The sequence below is a fragment of the Xylocopa sonorina genome, chromosome 2 (genome assembly GCF_050948175.1).
Source record: "Xylocopa sonorina isolate GNS202 chromosome 2, iyXylSono1_principal, whole genome shotgun sequence".
Taxonomy (NCBI): domain Eukaryota; kingdom Metazoa; phylum Arthropoda; class Insecta; order Hymenoptera; family Apidae; genus Xylocopa; species Xylocopa sonorina.
In genome coordinates, this window is record NC_135194.1 from 11,327,100 (window position 1) to 11,350,599 (window position 23,500).

At 45.7% G+C, this 23,500-nt stretch overlaps 1 protein-coding gene across 2 annotated transcripts; it reads right to left on the reverse strand.

Moving 5' to 3' along the window:
- Positions 1–2,964: 2,964 nt before the first annotated feature.
- Zfh1 (Zn finger homeodomain 1) lies at positions 2,965–21,395 on the reverse strand. Of its 2 annotated transcripts, none has more exons than XM_076910737.1 (9): positions 20,951–21,395; positions 9,031–9,389; positions 8,057–8,197; positions 7,190–7,490; positions 6,204–6,559; positions 5,436–5,618; positions 4,695–5,027; positions 4,404–4,563; positions 2,965–4,242 (listed from the first exon to the last, which is right to left on the reverse strand). In XM_076910737.1, the coding sequence occupies exons 1-9, from the start codon at positions 20,982–20,984 to the stop codon at positions 4,049–4,051; spliced, it is 2,061 nt and encodes a 686-aa protein (XP_076766852.1). In that variant the 5' UTR covers positions 20,985–21,395; the 3' UTR covers positions 2,965–4,048. The 2 variants fall into 2 exon arrangements, with proteins under 2 accessions (XP_076766852.1, XP_076766851.1); XM_076910736.1 differs by having other exon boundaries at positions 2,966–4,242; positions 5,265–5,618; positions 20,951–21,392.
- Between the last annotated feature and the right edge of the window lie 2,105 nt (positions 21,396–23,500).

Genomic DNA, 23,500 nt, shown 5'->3' on the forward strand with positions numbered 1-23,500 from the left:
TATTATTACCCGCGTGCTTCTCAACCTCAGGCGTAATCACAATACGTTCTCGGTGTAATATCGTGCTACACCGTTCGTGTAGCACCTGCAGAAGATACTTGTACGTATCGGTAATTTAAACTGTTCTATGCGACCTTACGAAGGTTCTTCTACTACATACATATATATATTTTATGGCACACAATTTTTACTTGCTCTATGTTTATTGTCCGCGACAGAGGAAACAATTGTTCGACAGATCGGAGAAGCATCGCGGGAATAACATTACTTTCGACGAGAGAATTCACTTCGAGATCGAATCATTGAATTTCTATGTTATCTCGGTAACTAGGCAAGCTCGGTCGTTCACGGAAGGCATCGTACGGTGCTCATATTTTTTTTTCTTTTTTTTTTTAAATCGTTGCATCAACAATCATTAACAATTTTTTACTTTTTTTTCTTTTCCTCGTATTCCTCCTCTCGCTTTCTCTCGTATTTCGTTCGTTTCACTCCCCTTACGAGTGTCCATCTACGATTAGTCGTTTAGTTATTTACCTCTTCATCTGTTTCACTTCGATTAGTTCTGGCGTAAATAGTTTAGGAATTAACCGGAGACATAACCGATGCCGATGCGCGAAAGCTGGCAAAATTACGCTGTAGTCTGTCTGTTAATTAATAGTACGTACATATACATACATCGAGGCGAGCAGGTTGCAAATACTCCCGAATTAGAGCGAATATTTCTATCTTTATATATCTATATTTATATTCATATATTTATATATTTATATTTATATATATAATTTTTTTTTTTTATTCTTCATTTAGTCACTTATACGTATGTAATATTGTCTTCGTAAGTTTCCTGCTTTTCCTTCCTGATGTCCTAAACCCGTTGGTCGTGAAAGTATTCGAAAGTACAGAATCGAGGCTCTTTCCGAGAGTGGAAAATTTGGTCAACCGAATCGACAGCGCGAACGAAACTCGGGGCGAATGAATTTCTCGTGAAAAGAATCGTAGAAAAAAGGGGGAAGATGCTTAAGGAATGCCGGTAAACCGTTACATATACGTATACACATCGGACGATCATAGAGGGATCATTGGGGAACGAAAAGGAATTGCACGGACAGAAAGAAACAAGAAGAATGGTACAGAGCAGAGAACGTGACGCGTAATGATGAGAAATAACGGAGAGAGAATAACAAATCGATTGCACAGGAACGTTTAATCGTTTACGATCGAGTCTCGAAAACTAGAAAATAAAAATAGAAGATTCTCGCGTATCTGTACCAGCCGAGGAACAGACTCGTCGCGGGTTCACGGATCCGCGGCGATCGATTAGTACTATATATATATATATATTCAATATATCGTGTCGTAATATTATAATAATATAAAAATATATTTCTTAACTATTAACACTATAATAAATGAGTATTATAAGCATCATATCTGGATGTTTTTCCATATTTTCGTAGTACGGACACGATGCCTGTCGCGGATAACCGGAGCTTCTAGACGCGGAGGAAATGCAACGGTGACGCCCCGCTCGGCCGAACACGACACTACTTTTTTTTCGTTTCGACGCAACCCCTTGAACGTTTCATACACTTCTCAGCCGTTTATTCCAGTATAAGTCGTCGTTTCTTTTCCTTTTTATCAATCTTTATCAATAACAATATATATATTTATATAATATAATATATATATATATATATATATATATCACTTGTCACTCGTGGTACGTGTAAATAAAAAGAGGCATAAACCGTTATAAAATACAATTCTCGAGTATTATCGATCTGTAGATTATATATATATCATATATGTATACCGCTTACCTACGCGTCCGAACGAATAAAATAATAAAAATGTTGTAATAATAATTCTTTTTTTTTCCGTTTTAATAGTACAGTATTGGAAGCATTTAATATTATACTTAGAGTTTATGATCGGGGCCCGGATCTCGGTGAAGGGATGTTTTTTTCTTTTTTTTCTCGTCTTTTCTTCGTTTGTATCGTTTTCTCTATTTTATTGCGAGGTTCTCGATGCCATTCCCCCTTGTTATGGGCTCGACAAAAAAGTACGAGAGGCCATGGTGATACTTCACTACGTACGAACAACTAAAGAAAAAAAAAAAAAAAGAGGAGCACAAATAGCGCGTCCATTCACACGGAATGTCTAAGGCATACACTTTTTTTCATCATCCTAGGACGTAGAACTCTTTTTCTCTTTCTAGATTATTTTTCTTAACGCGAGGAATATGATACGCGGAGATTCAACGGTAAACGTAACGATGTTTCTTTGATTAATCTAATAATATAAAAGAGAGAAAGGCAAATCAAATTTAAGTTACAAAATGGTAATGTACAAAACGCTTAAACAATTAGAGAATTAGTAACGGGGGATAAAAACTAATTTATGTACAGTTTCTATTACCGAACTATCGTGAGATCTGGTTGGATTACGTTTAGTTTAAGTTAGATTAAGTTGGAAAGCAAAGAAGGAGGGGCTTTAGTCCGCGTATATTGAATCTCTCGCGTAACATTACGACGGGAATGCCGTCGGTACGACGACACGTGGAATTCAAAGTAAGTACAAAACGATCGAAAGTTACTCGTCATGGCATCGATCACCGACAGATAAGGCCCAGAAACATCTCGACGCTACGTATAATAAATCGTAACACGGCCTGGATCTCCTGCATCGAGTCTCTCCAAAAGCACTCGATCGCGAGAGACGACCGGAAACGACTAGATAGTCTAGTATCCGTTCCCAGCGGTTCATTGGAATTTGCGTTTAAGCTCTCTCGGTTTAGCAGTTTTTAATTCAGATGCGTTCTCTTCCCGTTCGGTGCTTCAAACATTCTCGAACCTTTACCTTTGGCTTTTCGTTCTTATCTAATTGCACGCGCGCTTATTCCCTTCGTTTAATGTCAACTTTTACGTTTTAAATTCTTATCATGGATCGCTTTTGTTCAGAAAGAAAGTGCCAGATAAAGAAATTGATACACGGCAATTAATCAGAAATTATTGTAACCGGTCGGTGAATTTCGTTCGAATAATTTTGCAGGAATGAAAGATCTTCTTTCGATCATTTTAAATCGGACAACATAAAAAAAGTATGAAAGAAATTACTCTTTCCTTTTGAACATTCTTCCGTGTTATGAATATATTTCAAATTTTATTTCACTGTGTTCATGGAATATCAAATCGCGTCACCATATCCCTTCGCCAGTTTTTGCGCGTCACGACTGAATATATCGCGTGCCCCGTGCGTGAACGTGGCTAACAAATTTGTACGTTAATTAGTTTCCTTATTATTGTCATGGTATATATAATAATCTTGTTAATAAAAATACTAAAATATTATGTATATTATATATAATATATAATAGATTATTGCATTATGCATTTTTGGTACCGTTGCATATCGTTTGGTTTCATTTTTTTTTTTAATGCTCGTCGACCCGAGGTCGGGGCGAATCTTTTTTTTTTGTTTTTCAATTTTTACTTTACTGTTTCCTTTTTACTTCTTTCTATCTTTCAATGCGAGAACGAAGTCTGAGAAGAAACTCACGAGACACTTGGACGATACTGTGTTGCTGTTGGTTGAACAGAGTCGCGATTATCTCCTCTCTTTCTCCTCGACATCGCGTCGTAAGTTTCAATTAATATTTTTCTTTAACCAGTATGCGTTTCTTTTTCGCAAGCCTCCTCGTACATTCTCCAGCTAAATATAATTTTAGGCTCTAATTACTGTTCGCTGCGTTTCACGCAAGCTTCGTGTTAGCGACTCGCTTTTTGTCCCCCGCGATCTGAAACGCGCGCGCGCGCGCGAGAGAGAGAGAGATCTCATTATTCGGAAAAATTCGTCGCCAGGTCGTTACCTGAACGTTGTTCCCGCGCGTTATGGCGCGAGGTACATAATAATCGTTAATCTCTGTGTTTCGTGGTTTGTTTTTGTTGCTTCTTAAATGCCGAGTCCCGTGTCGTGGAAGGAAAAAAGGACCGTACATACTTAACTAAGCCAGCGAGAGAGTCTTCGTTTTCAACTAGCAGGAATACTTCTATTCTCTATACGGCTTGCAGTAGGAGTAACGATGATTCATGTGTTGGCTGTAGGAGCCGGAGTGAGAGAAGCGCTTGAGGCACTTGGAGCACTGGAAGGGCTTTTCGCCGCTGTGCAGTCGCTTGTGTTCGGTCAGATGGTGCTTGTGCTTGAACGCCCTTGGGCACTCCACGCATTTATACGGCCTTTGCCCTGTGGACATATCATCGGACCTTTGGTGATCGTGCACGCCATACGAATTGGCCTGTTTACAGTGTTTGGCTTTACATCGGACATACAAGATTATTTATGAGTGTCTCTGGCAAACTGCAGCGGCATAATTTACGAATGAAGGTATCAAGATCGTAACATACCGGAATGTTCGTATTTGTGTCTTGCTAGGGAACTGTGCTTGGAGAATGTTTTGTCACACCGATCACAGAAGTAAACACCCTGCTCGATCTCTGCCGCTGGCGGAGCCTCTGGTTGACTCGCGTTTTCAATTTCGGTCTTCACGTATATCTGTGGTTGACTCTGCAAAAGTAAAATATCCTACGATTAACATCGAAATATTTTAGCTACTCTTTTCGCACTCTCATCGGTACTACTCAGTCCTCCGCGTCGCAATAGTTTCAACGTGAGACCACCTGCACAATCTTCGTTACCTTTGGAACAATTTCTCCCACAGTCGAGACTGAACGCTTCGTTTCCACAGAATCTGTGGTCTCCTCGTCGATAACTAACGGCGAATCCTCCAGGTCATCCGCGTCTTGACTATGCGGCTGTGGATTATCGTTTTTCTGTTCGATAGGAGACGATGACGTGTGTTTCACAGGGACAGTGTCATTATCTTGACACGTCGATTCCGTGAGAGCTTCTTTCTTCGACAAATCTAATGGCTGCTCGATCACGGTTTGACTGGTCGAATTAGCTAACGGTACTAGAGGCGGTATCTTCGATTCTCGACGGTCCCTCGCCCGGGAATTTTGGAACCAAACCTGTGCAGAGAACAATGTAGTCGTAGCATGATGGAAAGGGCAATTAAAAATTTATCTTCTCCGCTTTCCACGTTTTATGGACTCAAACAAATTTTCTTCTACATCCACGAAATTAACGTTGACTCACTATTACGCATTAGTTATTACGCATTAGTTTCAGAAGCATACCTACGGCTAACTTTATCACGAAATCAAGAAACGGATTAATTGGCAAAAGTTTCTGGCAGAACTTTTTACCTGTACAACACGAGTGGGGAAATTGATGTAGTTGGCGATCATGATGATCTCCTCCTTCTTTGGCCGGGGATTAATGGCATAGTAACCCTTGAGAACGGCCAATTGCTCGTCGTCTATCAACGATCTAGCCCTAACTCTTCTCCCGTTATCGTTGTGCGTCTGTGTACCAACCTCCTCCTCGTCTGTGTCCGCCTCCGAGCTATCCTCCGCTTTTCTCTTGTAGCCCGTTTTCGTGTTGGGCTGATTCACGTCCTCGAGCTTCGCCGCCAAGCCTTCGCTCTGCGAATCATATTGATCCGTCGCTGACCAGTCCGGATAATGTGTCATCTCGCTGGACATCTCGCTGTCTTGATCCTGCATCGATTTTCGTTTACTCAGGATTAAGAACATCGACTGGAAACACACGCGATACCGCCTAACACTACCGAACGAAAGTTGTACGGTCGCTAGAATAATTTTCCGGATTTCGATAAACATTTAGTATTTTTTTACGCATTACAACTGCAAACCTTCGTCCAATAATATAGGTCAAGAATGAAACGACTGACTAATAAATAAAAGGAAATTTATGAAACATAAATTAGGTACGAGCAGTAAATTTTAAGGCCATCGCATTGTTCTAATCTTCGGTATCTTGTACTAGCATGCGAGAGGAGCCATATGTCGCAACATTTCTGTGGAATACCCACGTAGAAATTTGCGGAAAACCTGGCCGTATCAGCTTGTACTGCGGCTGTTTACGACCTCGGCCCATCGAGTTTATGACATGTCAATCACCATTAAGAAATGAACGTAGCACGTGGTCAACAGAAACGTGGAAAGTTTCGACAGTAAATCAATCGTTCGAACCAAGACCTTACGACAATTCACCCTTCTTTAAATCTAACGCAATCTGACCAAAGAATTTTATTTTCCATCGTATCGAATGTATCATCTTACTTGATAATCCTCCTCGAATTCTCGTTTCATCGTGGCTGGCGACGTGGAGAGCTTCCGTACGTTCGCCTCGAGCAGCTGTTTCGTCACGGAGGTGTTCACCGTTTCCAGGATACGTCGAACAGCGTCCAACCCCTGAGGATCGCTCGGCGCCGGTGACTCTTTGCCCTCGGTGCCTTCCGTGCCCTCAGAATCAGCCGTCGACGGGCTCATAAGCTCCCTGTGCGACTCGAATTGCTCGGCTACTTCGTCCAATCTCTTGGAATGCAGCTGGTTCAAGATTTTGCCCAACGACGTCTGCAGGAAATAGCTGCCGAAGCCCATCATTTGCGGCAGAAGCGTAGGCATATCGTAAATACCTGCAACATCATTTTGCTACCATTTATTGCTGTTCCCTTTCTTTTCATCGATTACTTTTTCAGCTGGTAGAGAGTCAACTCCTGCTGATTAATGTACACGAAAAACGCTGTTTACAATTCAGTTATTGTAAGATTGGATTTTTCGGTTAGATTAAAAGGTTTCTTTAATTTACCCATCGGTTTTATTGAAACTATAGAGATTCAGTTCTGTCCAATTGTGACTAAGAGTTTGCCAACTTTCGCAGAGTAATACTGGAACCTTTTCAGGACGAAACTTGCTACTTTCTTTCGGTTCATCTTTCTTTCGCCGATATTACTTTCATGCAAATTGGGACATTGAATATTGATGGATGTTCTTGGAGCTTTCAGGGAGATTTCTCGTAAATTACCATCCATTTTCTGTGTACAAAGCGCTCCAATCTTGGTAAAAATACAGGGCGCCTTGCGTGGCAAACTGGTTGTTAATCAAAATTCCAGCGAATGAAAAAATCGTCTCGAGTCCACGAGGCGTGGACACCGGTACAGGTGAACGAAGTGAACGAGCAAAAACGTTCGATTTGCGGATCGAAAGCGGGTTATTGCGGTGAAATGGTGAGATGGTGAAATGAGAACGGCGTTATCGACCCTCACCCGCTCCTTCCCGTTGTATCTCCTGATAATCCGAGGGCGAGAGCTTAGGCAGAATAGGGAGGAAAGTGTTGTTGTTCGCCGCGAGCAGATCGGCCTCGCGCCGCCCCGGTGGCAGGGATTGTTGCGCCTTCTTCGGGCCCCTGTCCACATTGTTCGCGTTCGTGTGCCTGGATTTCTTCAAGTTCACTATCAGGCACTTCTTCGAGGTCATGTGGCTCGAGTACGAGCCCGAATGGGAGAAACGTTTGCCGCAGTTGTTGCATTCGAACGGCTTTTCACCGCTGTGAATGCGAAGGTGCTCCTGGGAACAAAGGAGATATGGATGAGAATGGAGCTCGAAAACGAACACGAACGAGTAATACAGTAATAGTAACCACTGATATCTATGAAGTATAAAAGTAAAGTAAATCAACAAATTCTCGTTCCGGTGCATTCTAAAAACGTACGATACCACTGAAAGATGCGAGGACACTTGTATTTTTAATGAATCTTTGTAAGATATAAATTATTATTGTTAAGCAAGTGTTCTTACATTATTCAGCGGTATTATACGTACAATCCGTTTGCTGCAATAATGACGACTCGAGAATCACGTAGGTTCTCGAGAAAAGTGGCTTCTGGTATCAATTACTTGGAAATGACTAATTTGTAATCGCGTGCCAGTTTTGCAGCAAACGAACGACACTTTGAATTCCTTTGTAGGCAAAAAGGAAACGTCTATTTGGAAGAATTCGTTCGTTTCGATCGCAGGAGAAACTATATCAAAGTCAGGCAGTGCTGTGTGAGAAAAAGTGACCGCGGAAACAAAAGAACCGGGAATAACGATGTACGTATGAGAAATGAAAAATAAGGGTGCACTCGTAGTACCTTGAGGTGATGCTTAAACTTGAAGGCTTTCTCGCAATGGGGACACTTAAACTTACGAAGCACGGCACTCTCATCGTGGCTGATCATGTGCCTCTGGAGTCGGTAGACGTTAGCAAAAGTCTTGCTGCACACCTTACAGGACTGAAAAAATGTATTCCTCGTTAGCGATGAATCTTAATTAATACCTACACGATTGACTGCGAGCTCGTACCGAACATTTAACTAGTCGGAGTAGCATAAAAAATGACTTTATCCTCAAACTGATTTATTCTAAAATGATATTGCATCCGAGAGCTTCAGCCGAGGCCTATTTTATTCGAAGCAAACACGGGCCACGTCCGTCTGTTTCAGAGTAGCCGTGAACTACATAAAGCAACAAAGAGAAGCTAGAATTTCAAAGTAAACTAGAAGCAGAATCGCGCACTTCATCACGAGCTATTTTATAATCGCACAGGTACGACGGTCAATACTGTTTCACGTAAACGTGATTCAGAAATAAATTAATTTACATTTCTAATGCATAATAAGTAAGTACTATCTGGCAATTTTTATTAGCACTCTCCTACTTTGCGTAACTCTGCTCGTAATATTAATTAGCACCCTAATGTTACCAAAAACGATATATACTATTTCCTCCTTTAGTACAAACAGAATGATCAAGATTTATTTTTCTACCATTCAAGCAATCGATGGATCACTCATCGACGTTATTCCTTTCCTTTCGAATAAAAGAAAAGGAGTAAAAAGCATTCGGTTAAAAAAAAAATTAGGAAGAAAAGGAAACCATTACGTGCACACAGACATACACGTGCAACAAGGAAACAAACAGGCGAAAACGAAGAAAGAGCAGAGCAAGATATATAGATAGATATACAGAGAGAGAAAGAGAGGAGAATCCGCAGGCCGATCGCGCATGATCGATAATACACAAGGAACAATGGAGTCCTCTCGTCCTTGACGTTAGTTTCACTCACCACTTGGGGGAATTGAGCGTTGAGACCGTTCTTGTCGATGGCGTACGAGGTCTTGTGCGTGTCCTCGAGATGGAGCTGAAGCACGTGGACGTCCCGACAGAGGAAGCCGCACTGGGGACACCTCTCGCCACCCTGCTTCGTCGATCCGCCCTCGCCGCCACCGCCGCCGCCACCGCCACCACCACGGACGCCTCCTCCTGTTCCTGTTCCTGCTCCACTACCGCCTCCGCCACCACCACCAGCCTCGCTACCTGTCCCGCTACCACCTCCACCGGCACTTCCTGTGGTTGGCGCCCCGGCCGTGCAACCTCCGCCCACCTCCGCGTTCGCGACACCTGCTGCCTCGTCCTCGCTGCAACCTGAAACACCAAGCCACACGTGCACTCTGTTACACCTTCCATCTCTCTCTCCCTCTCTCTCTCTCTCTCTCTCTCTCTCTCTCTCTCTCTCTCTCTCTACCGAGTCTCTCCTTCAGCTCATCGTTCACTCCGCTTTTTCCGCTTCCAATCGGTTCTTCTCTCCGCGATAACTGCCCGTACGATTACTACTGAGTTTCGCTGCGGTCCTCAAGGGCGCGGTTGCGTTTTCGGGACTCCTAGCAAGTTTGAATTGAGTTCTCTGTTTCGCGAGTTTTTCTTTTTTTTTTTTAATAAAATAAGTAAGAAAGAGGGAGAGAGAGAAAGAGTGAAACGTCGCTCTGTGATCGTCCACGATAAACACAGGTGCTGCAGGGCTCTCGCGTTTGTAAATCTGTTTCTTGCCAAATGCATCCGTTGCAAATGCAACTGCAACTCGCCAGTTTTCGAACGCGAGTGTCGCGGTTTTTTTTTTCTGAGAGAACTTCACTGCTTTTCCTTTGAACGAGATTAGAGAAGCAACGGCCTATCGGAATTAATTGACTATTAATTGCTTAGCGATACGATTGTTTTTAGAGGCGTTCAATAAAGAAACAATCTATTTATAACAATGTAACGATCTACAGGGCGGAGCAAACGCGGGGCGATAAGAAACGGAGGAATGGCGTGATCGGAAAATATGGCGGGGATGTATTATTCAGCGTCAACCTTGGATCGTCGATTGATTTCCGGCAAACTATAGTCGAATCACTGCTAAATCGCGATTCTCTTCGCGTAATTCACACTTTCCTCTTTCGCAAACAAGCTCTAAATTGCATCGAATTGTCCCTCGTCGTCTAATAACAGCGGGCAGGATCGCCGTCTAATGCAAACATCCTTATGACTCCGTCGTGATCCTGGATGGAAAGGAGCGTGGTAAACGAATCTTTACGAGCGGCGACAGGACGCGGCGATACGGTGTCAGTAAAATTCAGGAGATATCGAACGTTGTTCGTAACGCGCTCGAAGATATGATCGGCCGTAAAACGTGGGACGCGAATATCTTCGTGAACGAGACCAATTGAAGGCGGAACCACTATACATTCTGCGTCGTTCGGTCGACGTTCATAAATATACAATTGCGAACGTCTCGAGCACTCTTTAAACTGGCGAACGACGCGAGTACGTTCCCGCGAAATTTTAAACCGCGGCGAATTATTTTTCTAACACGCTCGTACGCATACGGGAACCTCTGTGTTTTCCGACTTTCGAATTGAACTGTCAATTCTGTACTCTTTTGTACGTAACGTGTATTATAAATAGGTACGAGTACTTGGGATACTATAGGATCGTAAACGTTGAAAATTGTCCAATTGTTGGCATAAAGTTACGCGATATCCATTTTACAGGTTTGTTTACGGATCGCATTCGAGGAATCATTTTACAACCACTATGTATTAACGTAAACTCCTCCGGAGCTAATGAGCAATCGACAGAAAAGCCACAGGAGATCCTGCAACTACGCGCTTTATGGTTAACCACGACTAAACGGATGTTGATCGTTCGATTCCACAGAAAGCTATCGAACGAGCGACGATTCGATGTTTGGCAAACCGCCGGCCAAGATAAAATTCTGCTCTAAGTCAACCACTTGGAACACTTTGTCCGCCTTTTGACCGCGCGTTTGCTGCAAAGATCGCCGATCGTTCGAGTCTTCAACTTCGAGATCGAAGGGCTTACAGCCCTTCCTGAAAAGAAAACAATGAACAGCAGCAAGATGTCCGATCATCGGACATTTCCAGCGCAGAAACGAAACAAAAGGGAGGTCCGCGGCGAGGAGCGTTCGATGGAACGACAAGAGGCGGGAAAACGGAAGTCACGTATGTAATCTCGTTCCACGAAGCGCGGACAAGTCCGTGCACCGCGGGACGCGAACTTTGCTCGCGTAGTAGGCCGATAAAACGTCGAAATGGGTCAGAGCCGTGACCTTTTCTGCCTTCCTCCTATCCGTACCGTTCGAGGATCTTCTCGATTATGTTGCGCGGGGCTAGAAAAGCGGCGAGCAGATTGCGTGGATGTTTAACGTGTACGATAAAAACGCGGACATCGTTACGAAACGCGTGGTACGCTGATCGATGGATCGTTGCCGCGATTTTTCACCAATAATCCCGTATCGCGTGAAAAAATACACTTATCCACGAGGTTAACACACTTTTGATCATTCATCGCCGCTGATGATTTATTGTTACGAGCCGACGTCGCGATATCTTGGAGCATTTTTTCTACAATCACGTCGTCCATTTGCGTGTTGCCTACACGTTCAAAAGAACGTTCGAAAGGCGATTACTCTTTTGCTTCGTAGTCATTTAACATTGTCGTCATTGGCTGGTGCAACTGTAATGGTATACTCGCTTGTTCCTCGCGTTCAATTTTTCCTGTCCCCCTTTAATCCAGTTATATTCGTGTTTTCCTGCTTGACCAATTTTCCCTCCTCGAAATTGGAAGAGATTCTAGCTGGCGATTAATCCTCTTCATGCTTTGTACCATTTCTCAGAAGCGTAGATGGCGCGTCTCGATTAAGAAAACAGTAGCAGGCAACTATCGCGAGGACTCTAAAAGCATCCAGATGAAATTCAACGCGGACCAATTTCATCGCCATTCTCCCTAACAAATTGTAACATCGTTCCAAGTTATTTTTATCGCGGCATCGAAGCACATGGTACACCATTCGAGTTACAAAGTAGTCACCTGCATCGAGTAAAAAGTTCTAACTTTAACTACTACACTGTAGAACAATCCTCTGGGTATGTATATACACCTGGATTACATAAATCTCGACGGAGAGACTCTTTTACGATTTCAATAATTACGAGAAGAGAGAAATTTCTATAGTCGTAAAAGTGAATTTTTGCGAATCTGTTAGTTTCACTGCGTAGCCATTGATCCTCCACCGATTCTACGCGGGGTCAAAAGTTCCGGTCGGAAATGTTCCACGTGCAGACCACGGACGGCTCGAAACGATTTTTTAAATCCGCCTGGTCGTCACGTGTCGCGCGAAATGGCCAGGGTAAATCGATCCAGAATGGACGGACGTTATCTCGAGCGTGGAACGTCCAAGCAATCAAGACTGTGTGCAGATGCGTATCTCTTAGCGGCCGTCCTCGATGGAGGAGGATGCGCCAGCAATGACGTCAGTGGAATGCAGAGACTTGCCTAGCAAATTGTAAGTAATATCGCGCGATCTCAGATTCGTGACGGTTCGAGACGTGGACGACGATCAAGTCGATCGCATCCCTCGCGATCTCTGACAAATTTATATGCGATCGATCGAACGAAACTGTCCTGCGAATCCATTTTCATAAAATGAAGATCATTCTTGCCTTCTTTATGTTCATTAGCTACCGAGGAACTATATATATATAGCACGTGCTGATGGAACGCAGCAGACAAGCTTGCAATTATCGAGAGCCTGCTATACCCCGAGCTGATTCATATCGGAAACGCTGGTATCAATCATTGAATCAAACGTTCATTAAACGCTCAATCAAATTACTGCGAGAGTAGCGTGGTTCTTCCTAGCCTCGAAAACGATGACACAGAGAACTGAATCGACAGGAGAAAAAAAGAGTAACCCGCGTTCCGCGCGACTTTGATCCCGCACGGATCAACCTGGGTGAACGAGGAGCTAACCAGAGCAAACTAATCCCCTCGAATCCCCAAAATCAACGGGACGGGTAGAAAAATCGAAACGCTGATCCGCCATTAACCCCGTGGCAAACGGGGCAAACGTTTCGGTTAACATCGATCGTACGAGCCGCGTATTTGCGCAACTATGGCGATCCTCGCCAGAGAAGAATCGCAAATAGGCGTTTGCTGGCACGCAGGTAAACGGCTTTAACGACGTCGTTAACCGCCATTGGCGGCGGGCATATCAAAGGCTTTCCCTCTAACGCGCCTTTCATCGTGTGGCACGCGCGCGCGAATCGGCGCCGATTTGAATCGCGGCTGGGGCTACCCGCGGTGTATTTTATTTTTATTCGCATGCATCTCCTCTCTCTCTCTCTTTGCCTCTATTGCTCGTTGAAAAATGGAACGGGGTACGCGCTGGTGAAAGGCAGAAAAATTTCCTGTTGAAAGGCGGTAAACGATGGCTTATTTTTCTTGTTTGCGCTTATGGATCGCCTGGCTCTTTGTGTTCTTTCGCTGGTAAAATTATTTTTGTTGTCTCGGACGGATGGATTATTAACAGGGATCGGTGTCGATAACTGCGGATTCAAGCGTTGCTTAACACGATAGCGAGTTCGTTCTCGTTGACGCGGTTCTCTTATCGTTCCTTCCTCGAAGAATTAGGATTCGATTCGAGAATTGTTCGCAGAATTCTAACGGCAGACATCAATCTTCTTCGTGCTTCCGTTACGGTGAGATCAACCACTGGGATTTAACCGTAAGATGTCGAAATCTATCAGCCCGCAACAAACGTTTCCGGAGATTATCGTATAAACTAGCAACGCGTCGATTCTAGCTGGAAAGTGGGCAGCTTTCGTCAGCGAGACAGCATGTCACGACAACTTCGAAGAAATCCAAGAAATCTCGATTGCGGTCTTAACGAGGTTGATCGCAGCCATCGAGGAAATCGCACTTGGCTGCAAAAGTATTTTACAGCTGATTCGCATACATAAACATCACTTTTACAAAATTGAAAAAAAAGATCGAATTATATAACTTTTTCAGATTACGATGCTCGTTTAAATTCCCTGCAATCTTTTTCAAAACAGATAGCCTCATCCGTAGAGAGCCAGACTTCCCCGTCGCCTATCGTCGAATTAAAGGGCAGCCAATTAGTCACGTGGTGAACAGCGTCTCTTTCTGTACTCCCTCGGAATGCCTCGAAGTCACGCTTCGCGCGATAATTGTTTAGCAGAAAGACACGCGTATCGGTTAACGATTACGCGAATTTTCCTCGCGATTCCCTGGTAAACCGTCTGTTCCGATCGTTCTAGACTTACATAGCTCCCGTCTACTGCAACATTAAACCGTGTGTGTCTCATTGTTTCTATTTTTAAGAACCACAGTTACGTGATTCACGTGCGAGGTATTTATCAGAGGAAACGGGATAACCACCGTCGATCCTCGATCCACCTACAAATTTCTTCAATTTTTTATTCTTTCTAAGAAGAGACCGTACTATTAATAATCTTTGCGAACCCTTCTACTAAATAACACGGATAAACCGAACGGAGGATTTCACGGAATCAACCAGAAGAATGAAACCACAAACCTGGCATAATCAACGCAATTCCACAGCGATAAATAAGTGGTTACGCCACAAGAATAAAACCATAATTGGAGCAACAATTCTTTCCCAGAGAACGTTTCGAAATACATTTAAAAATCCACAAATTTGTCTGAAACCTGCAATAAAACAATAACAGTGCTAAAGAAACCTTTCGAGATCGCAGCAACCAAACCTTGGATAACCGTTTCACAGCCGTGCATAAATTCAAACGGAAACCTTTCGTGAAAGGAAAGAAGAAGAGTCCCGTGGTTCCAGGAACAGGACCCACGGTGGGCGGGCTCGACGAATAACCGTGAAACGATGGAGGACCGCGAGAGGGAGAGAGGGCCCCCGGATGCTACACCTTGGCTCTCGAGGGAGGATGGATACGTGGCGCGCTTACGTCACGGTTGGACAGCGTGGATGATATCGCACGCAGGCCATAAAGGCGCGTTCGCACGGCGCCGTGGATACGTCGCCGCGGCTAACCCGCTGACGCCCGCCGGCAGCCGCGTGCGAAGTAAACGATTTGTCGGAGGGGTCATTGAGCCTGATAGGGCGCGGCCGCCATCTTCCACAGCGTTCGAACCACTTCACGGGACGACTTTCGCGGCACCGCGCGATGGGCACCGACCAGAAAATCACTCGTGCACCGCGTTGTCCGGCTCGATTGGTCTATTAACCCTTTCAATGTTTACAGGACGGCGCTATTAAGTCCCAAGTACCGGTTGTCTCGAACTTTTTTTTTTTTTTGCCTCTCTCCCCGTCACAATTCAGCGCTGGGGACCTCTTGCACGGAAAGGTTATTTAGGTACTTGCTGCGAATTGATAACGTTAATTAATTGGCAGGCAGGTACACTGTACGATCGTTTCATCGACATTCGTTGAGATCTTGGGATGTTACTCGATTTGACGAGTGAAGAAGTTTCAGTTAAGATAAACAATTCTATTGTAAATCGAGTCATTGTAGAAATTGCGATGAAATGTTTTTTTTTTTTTTTAGGGAAAATTGAATGAAAAACTGTAGTCGCTAATGTGAAGTTATTTGCACGGTTTGTAGAGGAAAAAAGTGATCCGTCTTGAAAGGGTTAACGCATCGTCGGACAGCATGTTTGAACGAAGACCGATACCATTGCGCGTGTTCGCGACGGTTCTCGTCGTTTTGGGTACAAGGGGGCCGTCCGCGTGGACACTACACCATTTTGTCGGTGCGCTCTATATAGTCTTCTTGTCCTGAAATTCGACTCCCTTTTACAGCGACGTTTCTCGACGATTCTTTTTCTTTTCAGTGTTAAAATTAACTCCTCGCGATACTATCGCGAACGTTCATTAAATTTTACACGTTAATAAGATATTATAAATTTAAATTATCGCGATAAATTCTGATGACACATATCCGTGAAAGCACACTTTGTCGTATTTTTATCTTCCGCGGTAATTCATTTTCAAATTTAAATAAAGATGTCATCGATCTGTTTCCACAAAGTGGGAAGATCCACCGTGTTCCGTGAGAGCGGAAAGAACCGAGGAAGCATAAAATATACGCGTTCGAATGGCGCGCTAAGCTGCAATTTCCGAACGGCGTTGAAAAAGAGACGGCCGCGGGTGAGGACGGCGGTAAATCTTCGACAATGTTCGTGATTGAACGCAAATGGCACAGTTATAACACGGCGTTATGTGTATACGCAATCAGCCAATCAATGGGACACGCACGTCAATTCGCCGCGAACTAAATGTCGACCAATCGGCCGTGTCAACTTCGTCGATTAATTTCTGAGAGGGACGTGCGGAAGCGGACAATGGAAAGACCAAAGTCGGAAAAGTAATTGCGGATTCTTCTCTTTCACCTCTAAAACAACCATTTTTCTGGACAGGTACGATCGAGAATGTATTAATTAACGAACGCAATTTAACGTGAATGGCACTCGCGGATGGCCCAGCTGGAGTCCATAAAAATCCACCGTGTCTCATAATTGTTCGACGATTATTCATTTGGACTATGAGAGATTATATCCAGGAGTAAATTCTTCATGAAACAACGAGCGTGTGCTTTACACGCCAGCTCTTTATCATCCTTTTTGCCACACCGTTTACGCTGGTCTGGATCGATCGATCGGCAGGACTATCGGTCGAGGATAATGAACGTAACAATATGAACAGGAAACTGTTCGAAATCGTGCGCATTCGGGTCAGGGATGATTCATTGTGCGAGCTTCTTTGCCAAGAAACCATGGTTTATTGGCTGCAATTATGAGAGCGTGCGATCGATGGTCTCTATTGGGAGGCAAAGTTTTTACTGGGTAGGTACAGTTAAGGAACGCGGTACGCAGTAGGAGACGAGATACGCGAGACGAATGTGGGTGAAACTATAATGTTACATCGTTATCGAGAAAAGAAAACAAAAATTACGTCACGTTGTATTATCGTTTTACATTGTAATAGCGTGAATGAATTCGACGCCGGTTGGTTGCTGCTGGTGATTCGCGATTTCCACGAAATCGACTGTAACGTGTACCACCATCGACTGTACGGTTTCTCTAGTCGTTCGAGATTACAGGATGAACTTACAGGCAGCTTAGAATAATTCGTTTCCATCGTTTTGATGAAACGAGATTTATAGACCTGGTTGGAGTCAGACATGGCCCCGTGTTAATCCGGAGGAAAGTAAGGAAACTAAACGAAGGTTAATTTAAACCGCACGAGACGCGGAATGCGTCAAGGTACAAACTACAATGAAACAACCGAGTAAATACAGCTGCAGGGCTGACCTCGTGCCACCGAATAGAGTTAATTACTCTTTTGTCGCGTGTCGTGTTTGAGAACTTAGCAAACACAGGCAATCGTGCGTGTATCTAAGCGTGAGACGCTTAAAGACGCTCGTAATATACTTGCACGGTTTGAGCTTCGCGCAATTAATTCGAGATTAAGTCCTGGAGATTCTAATGAAACTATAACCGACTGCTGATACTTAGAAATCGCACGATTTCGATGTGGTCCCAAATGAAATTCTTTAAAAGGCAACCGCCGTTGCTCCACGGCACAAGTGTCAAGCGGGAAAGAGTCAACAGCGACGCGTTTCGTTTCCCTGCAGAGGCAGTGGTCCCGCGTTTTCCATTGTTCGCGGCGGAAACGGGACATTTTCGCAATCAAGCCGAGGGTCCGCGCGTGCAACTCGATTATTCGCTCGCGTTTCGCTGAAAAACGCAAAAACAGACGGCACCGCGATAACCGAGCCGCAGCTCGGAAGATAACACCCGGGCAAAAAGAGAAAGGGATAGAACGGCGAGGAACACGCGAACGGGATGACTTACTGAACTGCATACGACGCGTGCTGCCGTCGATACAGTGCCGTCATTCATCGCGGAATATGGGGAACAACGTCTTATCTGTCGCGAGGAACAATGTACTCGGCGTGTACGCGCACGAGAAAACAAAAGGAGCAGCCGAAGCGGATCGGTGAGATTTTGGCACGTCTCGAGCGAATTTATTTCGGTGGCTCGAGCGATTTCGCAAAGCGATCGATGCACGATTTACACCTGCGTGCGCGGCTATCCGCCGTGATCAGGAAGCGACATTGTTCCCGCGACATTATAAATAGCTTCGAGAGGTCCAAAGGTGGAGTTCCGACTCGCAGTGGAGGCTGAAGCGATCCGATAATGTACATATACAAATATTCACCGTTTACTTGCTTTTTAAATAGCGGAAATATAAGTTCGATTATTATACTCAAATTATAGTTGAAGAAATTGTAAAACTGAACTGGTTTCCCATCTCGTTTCATGTCTAAGCTGAAGTCTAAGCTACATCGACTAAGGAATCGGCATCAGGCGATGGACCTATGAGTTCGATTTTTATACTCAAATAATAATCAAAGAAATTGCAGAATTGAACTGGTTCTTCATCTCGTCTCGCCTCTAAGCTTCCTAACATCGTCTGAGGAATCGGCATCCAGGCAATGGACCTATGGACACGAATGTCAACTATAGCCGGCATTCGTGTAATGAGCCGTCAAACCACGCGACGTTCGTAGCCGTCGAACGTAATTTTGGGTAGGTGTGATTATACGAGATTGTCTCCTAAATCCTGTTAACGTCGCCGGCGATAAAAGGACGAGTAGCGCGGGTGCTGTAACAAAGCTAGCAGTTGTCTCGTGCGGTGGAACCGTACTGACGGCCAACTACGCCGTAAAGAAAGGGCTAACACGTCGGGAAATACTCCTGGATCGGTGCTCGCTTGGCAAATGTTTACTCGAAAGTAGAGATTCACGAGTACGGGGCGCGCGTTACAGTCTCGATTCATCGGGAGCGCGCCAGAATCGATTGAATGGCCGTCGCTGGGACGACATATCCTTCCGTCGTCGCGTTTCACGCGGCCTGTTCCCTATTCGCGAAAATAGAGCCTCCGCGCGTAGAATTGGTAAATATTTTCGCGCAACGTCTACTACTTTGATCATCTTCGAGGGTATACTCGACAGGATAATCCGTGGGGAGATGCAAGAGCGTCTGATCTTGGCCTCTAACGATATGCATCGGCTATTCTGATAATCCCTTCGATAGAGTAATTTGTTATATTAGATTATTTATACGTAGAGTCTTATCGCGACAAACGGCTGTCGCTTTAACAAATTAAAATCTCATTGATCACTTCGCGTGCTATTTGGACGAGGTTCGAATTGGTCTCTCAGACGAAGACAAATTCTACTGAAATCTAGTTAGAGCTCTTTGTTTCGAAAATAAATGTTTGAGATATTTCGTTCTGCGTCGATGTACGCGTGATAGATCTTGTTTGCAAAGCATACAGTTGTACGTTGCACGGATAATTATTTAAATATCCTGCTCTACATCTGTACTGTAGAAAATGCTCAAATTCAACGAAGCTCCGTGTGCTCTTTGTCGAAAGAATAACTATTTTATCCGACTTGTTCTGCGTTCCAGTCCACCCTTAGCTACGTGAAACCATCGACGAGCAATGTTTTAAATGAAACTTCGCTCGTTGAGATATAATTGTTCGAGCATTCAAGTCGAACGACTAGCGGTGAAAGGAAATTTTCCTTGGACGAAACTTGCGAGCCTTTTGTTACAGAAATAGCAGCCCAGGTGTCTCCTTGGTGTACGCCTATGCGCGTGAAAACTTTTAACAGGCGAGGTTTCGAGGGAAACTTTGTTTCATTTACGCTGTCGCCATTCCGTGAAAACGGCGGGCGTAAAAGTCAGCCGGTTTTAAAGCGGCGAAAAAGCGGCAGGCAGCAGCCTCCGAGCGAGGAGCGCCACATCTGAATTCATTTCGCGCATCCGCGCCACCAAAGTGGTACGTGTCGGGTCTAAAGTTCAGCGGGAGAACACGCAGCCTCCACCGGTCGTGAATCACGAAAAAACCGTCGCCACGGGCCGCCGTTAGGTGACGCGACGCCAGTGTACGATAAAAAAAAAAAAAAAAAAAAAAAATGCCCACGAATCAACGCGAAGTTGCGAAACCCAATAAATCTCGGTAAGTAAAAAATACTTTTCGCTGAGCGCGAGCGGCCGCCGCCGCGTTGAGGTGAACGAGATCCACGCGGGCCTATATTTACCTATCGAACCGTTCGCGGAGGATCTCGTGTCTGAAAATCGCGAGCAACCCTTTCACGATGCAACCAAAGTGGATATGGACTCGAACCATCGAACGTGCCGTAAGTTTTTCACCTACGATTCTATTGTGCGTAACGTGATCGATTGGAAATTTGGGACGATGAACCAAAATGGGACGCCTGTTATCGTGTACGTTAGTGAAAACGAAAACTCTCGATCGCAGAGTATATTGGTCGGTTTGTTTCGTTAAACCTGTGCGAACCTGTCCGTCCACTTATTTGAAGATAGGTGGTATTTCAGCGAAATGGAACGCGCGTGCGCGGAACGCACGCGTGTGTTGTAGTACGCGAAGCGTATTCGGGCACGGTTGCGCGCGCGTACAAACGTATTTACGAGACACACGCAGGAATCACGTGTAAACGCATTTGACTTTATAAATTCTTGAACGCGGAACTGTATCATCGACGGAAAATCGATAGAACGCAATCTAACGTAAACGTCATCGGAAAGCACACGTTTCTAACCGTAATCGTGCGGTCAAAGTGCACGTAGTCGTCGTTGCGCTCCGCACTCGCCTTCAACGCATACATAACCGAGCGCAGAAAATGTAGAAAACAACCGCAGTATTTTAATACGGTGAAACGGTTGAAAATTCGTTTACAGACCAAAGTTGTTGGGCACTGCACCATAGAACTAGGTTCCAAACGTAATTCGAAAAGACGAAAACGGGGAAGAGAGCGTACCTTTGAATGTATTCCGGACGAGAGTCATGCTCATATTCGCGTGAGCGCGAGCCAGTGCTCCCTGTGGTACGTCTTGCGTCTATTCGAGGGATCCGCCAGGTTGAATGGGTCCGGCAGTCGCAACGCGTGTCCCGCGATTCCGCTCAAGAGTTCGTCCAGCGTGATCTGTGACGCTTCAAGGTACAGCGACGCATGGTTGCACTCTCGCTTCTCGTCTCCCCGTGGAATCGTCCGATAAACACGCCGCCGGTACGAAGTAACGATAACCGCCTGTTCTCGCGTCGGGGAACATAGATACGAGGTGCGGGGCCTCGGTGTCCCTTCGTGCGACGGAGAAAAATGAGCAGCGCGACGCGGTCGCTGGCGCTGTTCGGGGGCTGACGGGCTTTCTAAATACGTATTATTTCAACGTGGTTCGCGCGAACGTTCCGGTGCACCGGGCCGCTCATCGCCGCCTCCCGGTCTCTCCTCTTCGTCCTCCTCCTCTTCTGGGTTCTACTCTCAATGACAACCGGTCGTATCACCGGCGAGCCACTTTCGACTTGGGATATCCGCGCGGCGACGAACGATTCGAGGCACAGGGGCGACCGTTGGACCAGCACAAACGGTCGGCACTTGCCGCGATCATTAAAAGCGGCCGTGTCACTCGCGTGCACAACGAGTTCAACGAAACACGGGAATGTTGATCACGTTTCTTCTCTTCGATACGAAATAGACGAAGTAGCCGAGCGTCGGAGGCAGAGAAGGAGCGATAGAGAACGATAACAGCAGGGACAGGAGAGGCAAGAGGTGTATGTGGAAAGAGAGAGAGAAAGAGAGAGAGAGAGAGAGAGGTTATGCGCAGACGACGACAGGAGAAATTCCAGCGGGCGGCAGCGCTGAGGTCCACGGATAGTTCGTCCGTTCCTTCGTTCCCCTTGTCCGATAAGTGACGATTCCACGACGATGATTCGAGAGGACCGTTTGGGTGGGACGCGTCTCAGCCTCGTTGGATCATCGACGTCCGTTTCGGCGTGTACGCCGGAAAAGCGGGTAATTAAATATCGTTTCTTCTCTTGTTACGTCCCAAGGTGCGTAGCCAGTCCGGCGCGTGTAAATCCATTTAAATCGTGGCGTTCGCGCGGAGTAATCTTCTATCGTAGCGTAGTCGGCTCGCTGGTCGAAGGATCGCTCGGCGTCTCGTGGAACGAAGACTCTCTACGGCACGACGACGCGACGCACTGGCGACATCCCAAAAAACTAATCACCACTGTACACTATCCGACGAGCCGGTAGAAAAACGGGAGGAAAGGTAGCAGTCGCGCACCGGTTATATCCTTTAGTTAAACGTAGCCGTGCGGGAAGCGATACGTTGCTCTTCTTCAGCCGCCTCCACCTCCGCCGCGATTCCTTTCGCACGCACGTAGACGCGAGAAAAAAGAGCACAGACACGCGCGCACACTTAAGGAGACAGACCGGAGGGAAAGAATAGCGGGAAAAAGAGACGGAGAGAAGAAAGGAACGAGGGAAAAGTGCGACGGTGATCGGGAGCCGATGCTAGGGCATCGCAGAGAGCGGGCAAGGCAGAAATGTCGGTGTTACTACCAGCTTCGAGTAGCAAGCACCGGTAAAACACGGTCCTAACTAACACACATAGAGACAGATTGGGGACTGCTGGTTCGGAGTTTACTATAGGATGGGACGGATGGTGATGGCGGCCGTAGCGGAGCAGCCACCGCCCCCATGCTTCTTCTCTCTCTCCGTCTTTCTCGCCTTGTTCGACCGCCGCCCCCCACCAACGGCTCCCCTTCTGCTCCCCTTCTGCCTCCCTCTATACGTCTACCACGGACACGCTGGAGCCCCACTCTTCCTCGACCAACTTAGCCCCTTTCTCTCCCACTATCACTCTACCGTGCCTCTTCCACCCGCGATAGGTCTCGCCACAGCCTTCGCTGGGCTACGAGATGTTATCCTCGAGCGATTCGTTGCGTACTATACATATATTCGTCTCTACCCGTGTCGTCGCCACATCCCCTACCTGCGTCGCACTTCGGCGTGTGCGTTGGCCGCAATCAAGGCCAGGAGCGTAGCCACCGGGACAACGCGCCCCGCGCTATCGATTCCGCGCGGACCAGCCCGTTCTTTTCACTAATATACCGGCTTATGGATCGCGGCTCAGTTTCTTATCGCGACGCATTCGTTCGTTCACCGGAAACCTGGTATCTTTCGGCTCATTGGCTCATGGACGCGGTTGTCTCGTTATTTATCTGGCCAAAGGAAGGATGCGTGCAACCTCGATATTGTATTTACTTCGTCGCAGCTTCCTCTTCACGTGTTCTGTCCACACGATCATGCTTTGCCCAACTGCTGTTACTCGGATGGGCCGCGTAAATCTACGAGAACGTTCCTATCGAGTGTATTCGCGTCCAATAAATTCCCCTGGCAATTTCGTACAGGAAAACGGCTCGCGAGAGAGAGAGAGAGAGAGAGAGAGAGGGAGAGAAGGGGCGAGGGAGGCGGGGACGTCGAAACAGGAAAATGGTCCGCGCGTAGGAGCATTTTTTTCGTCTA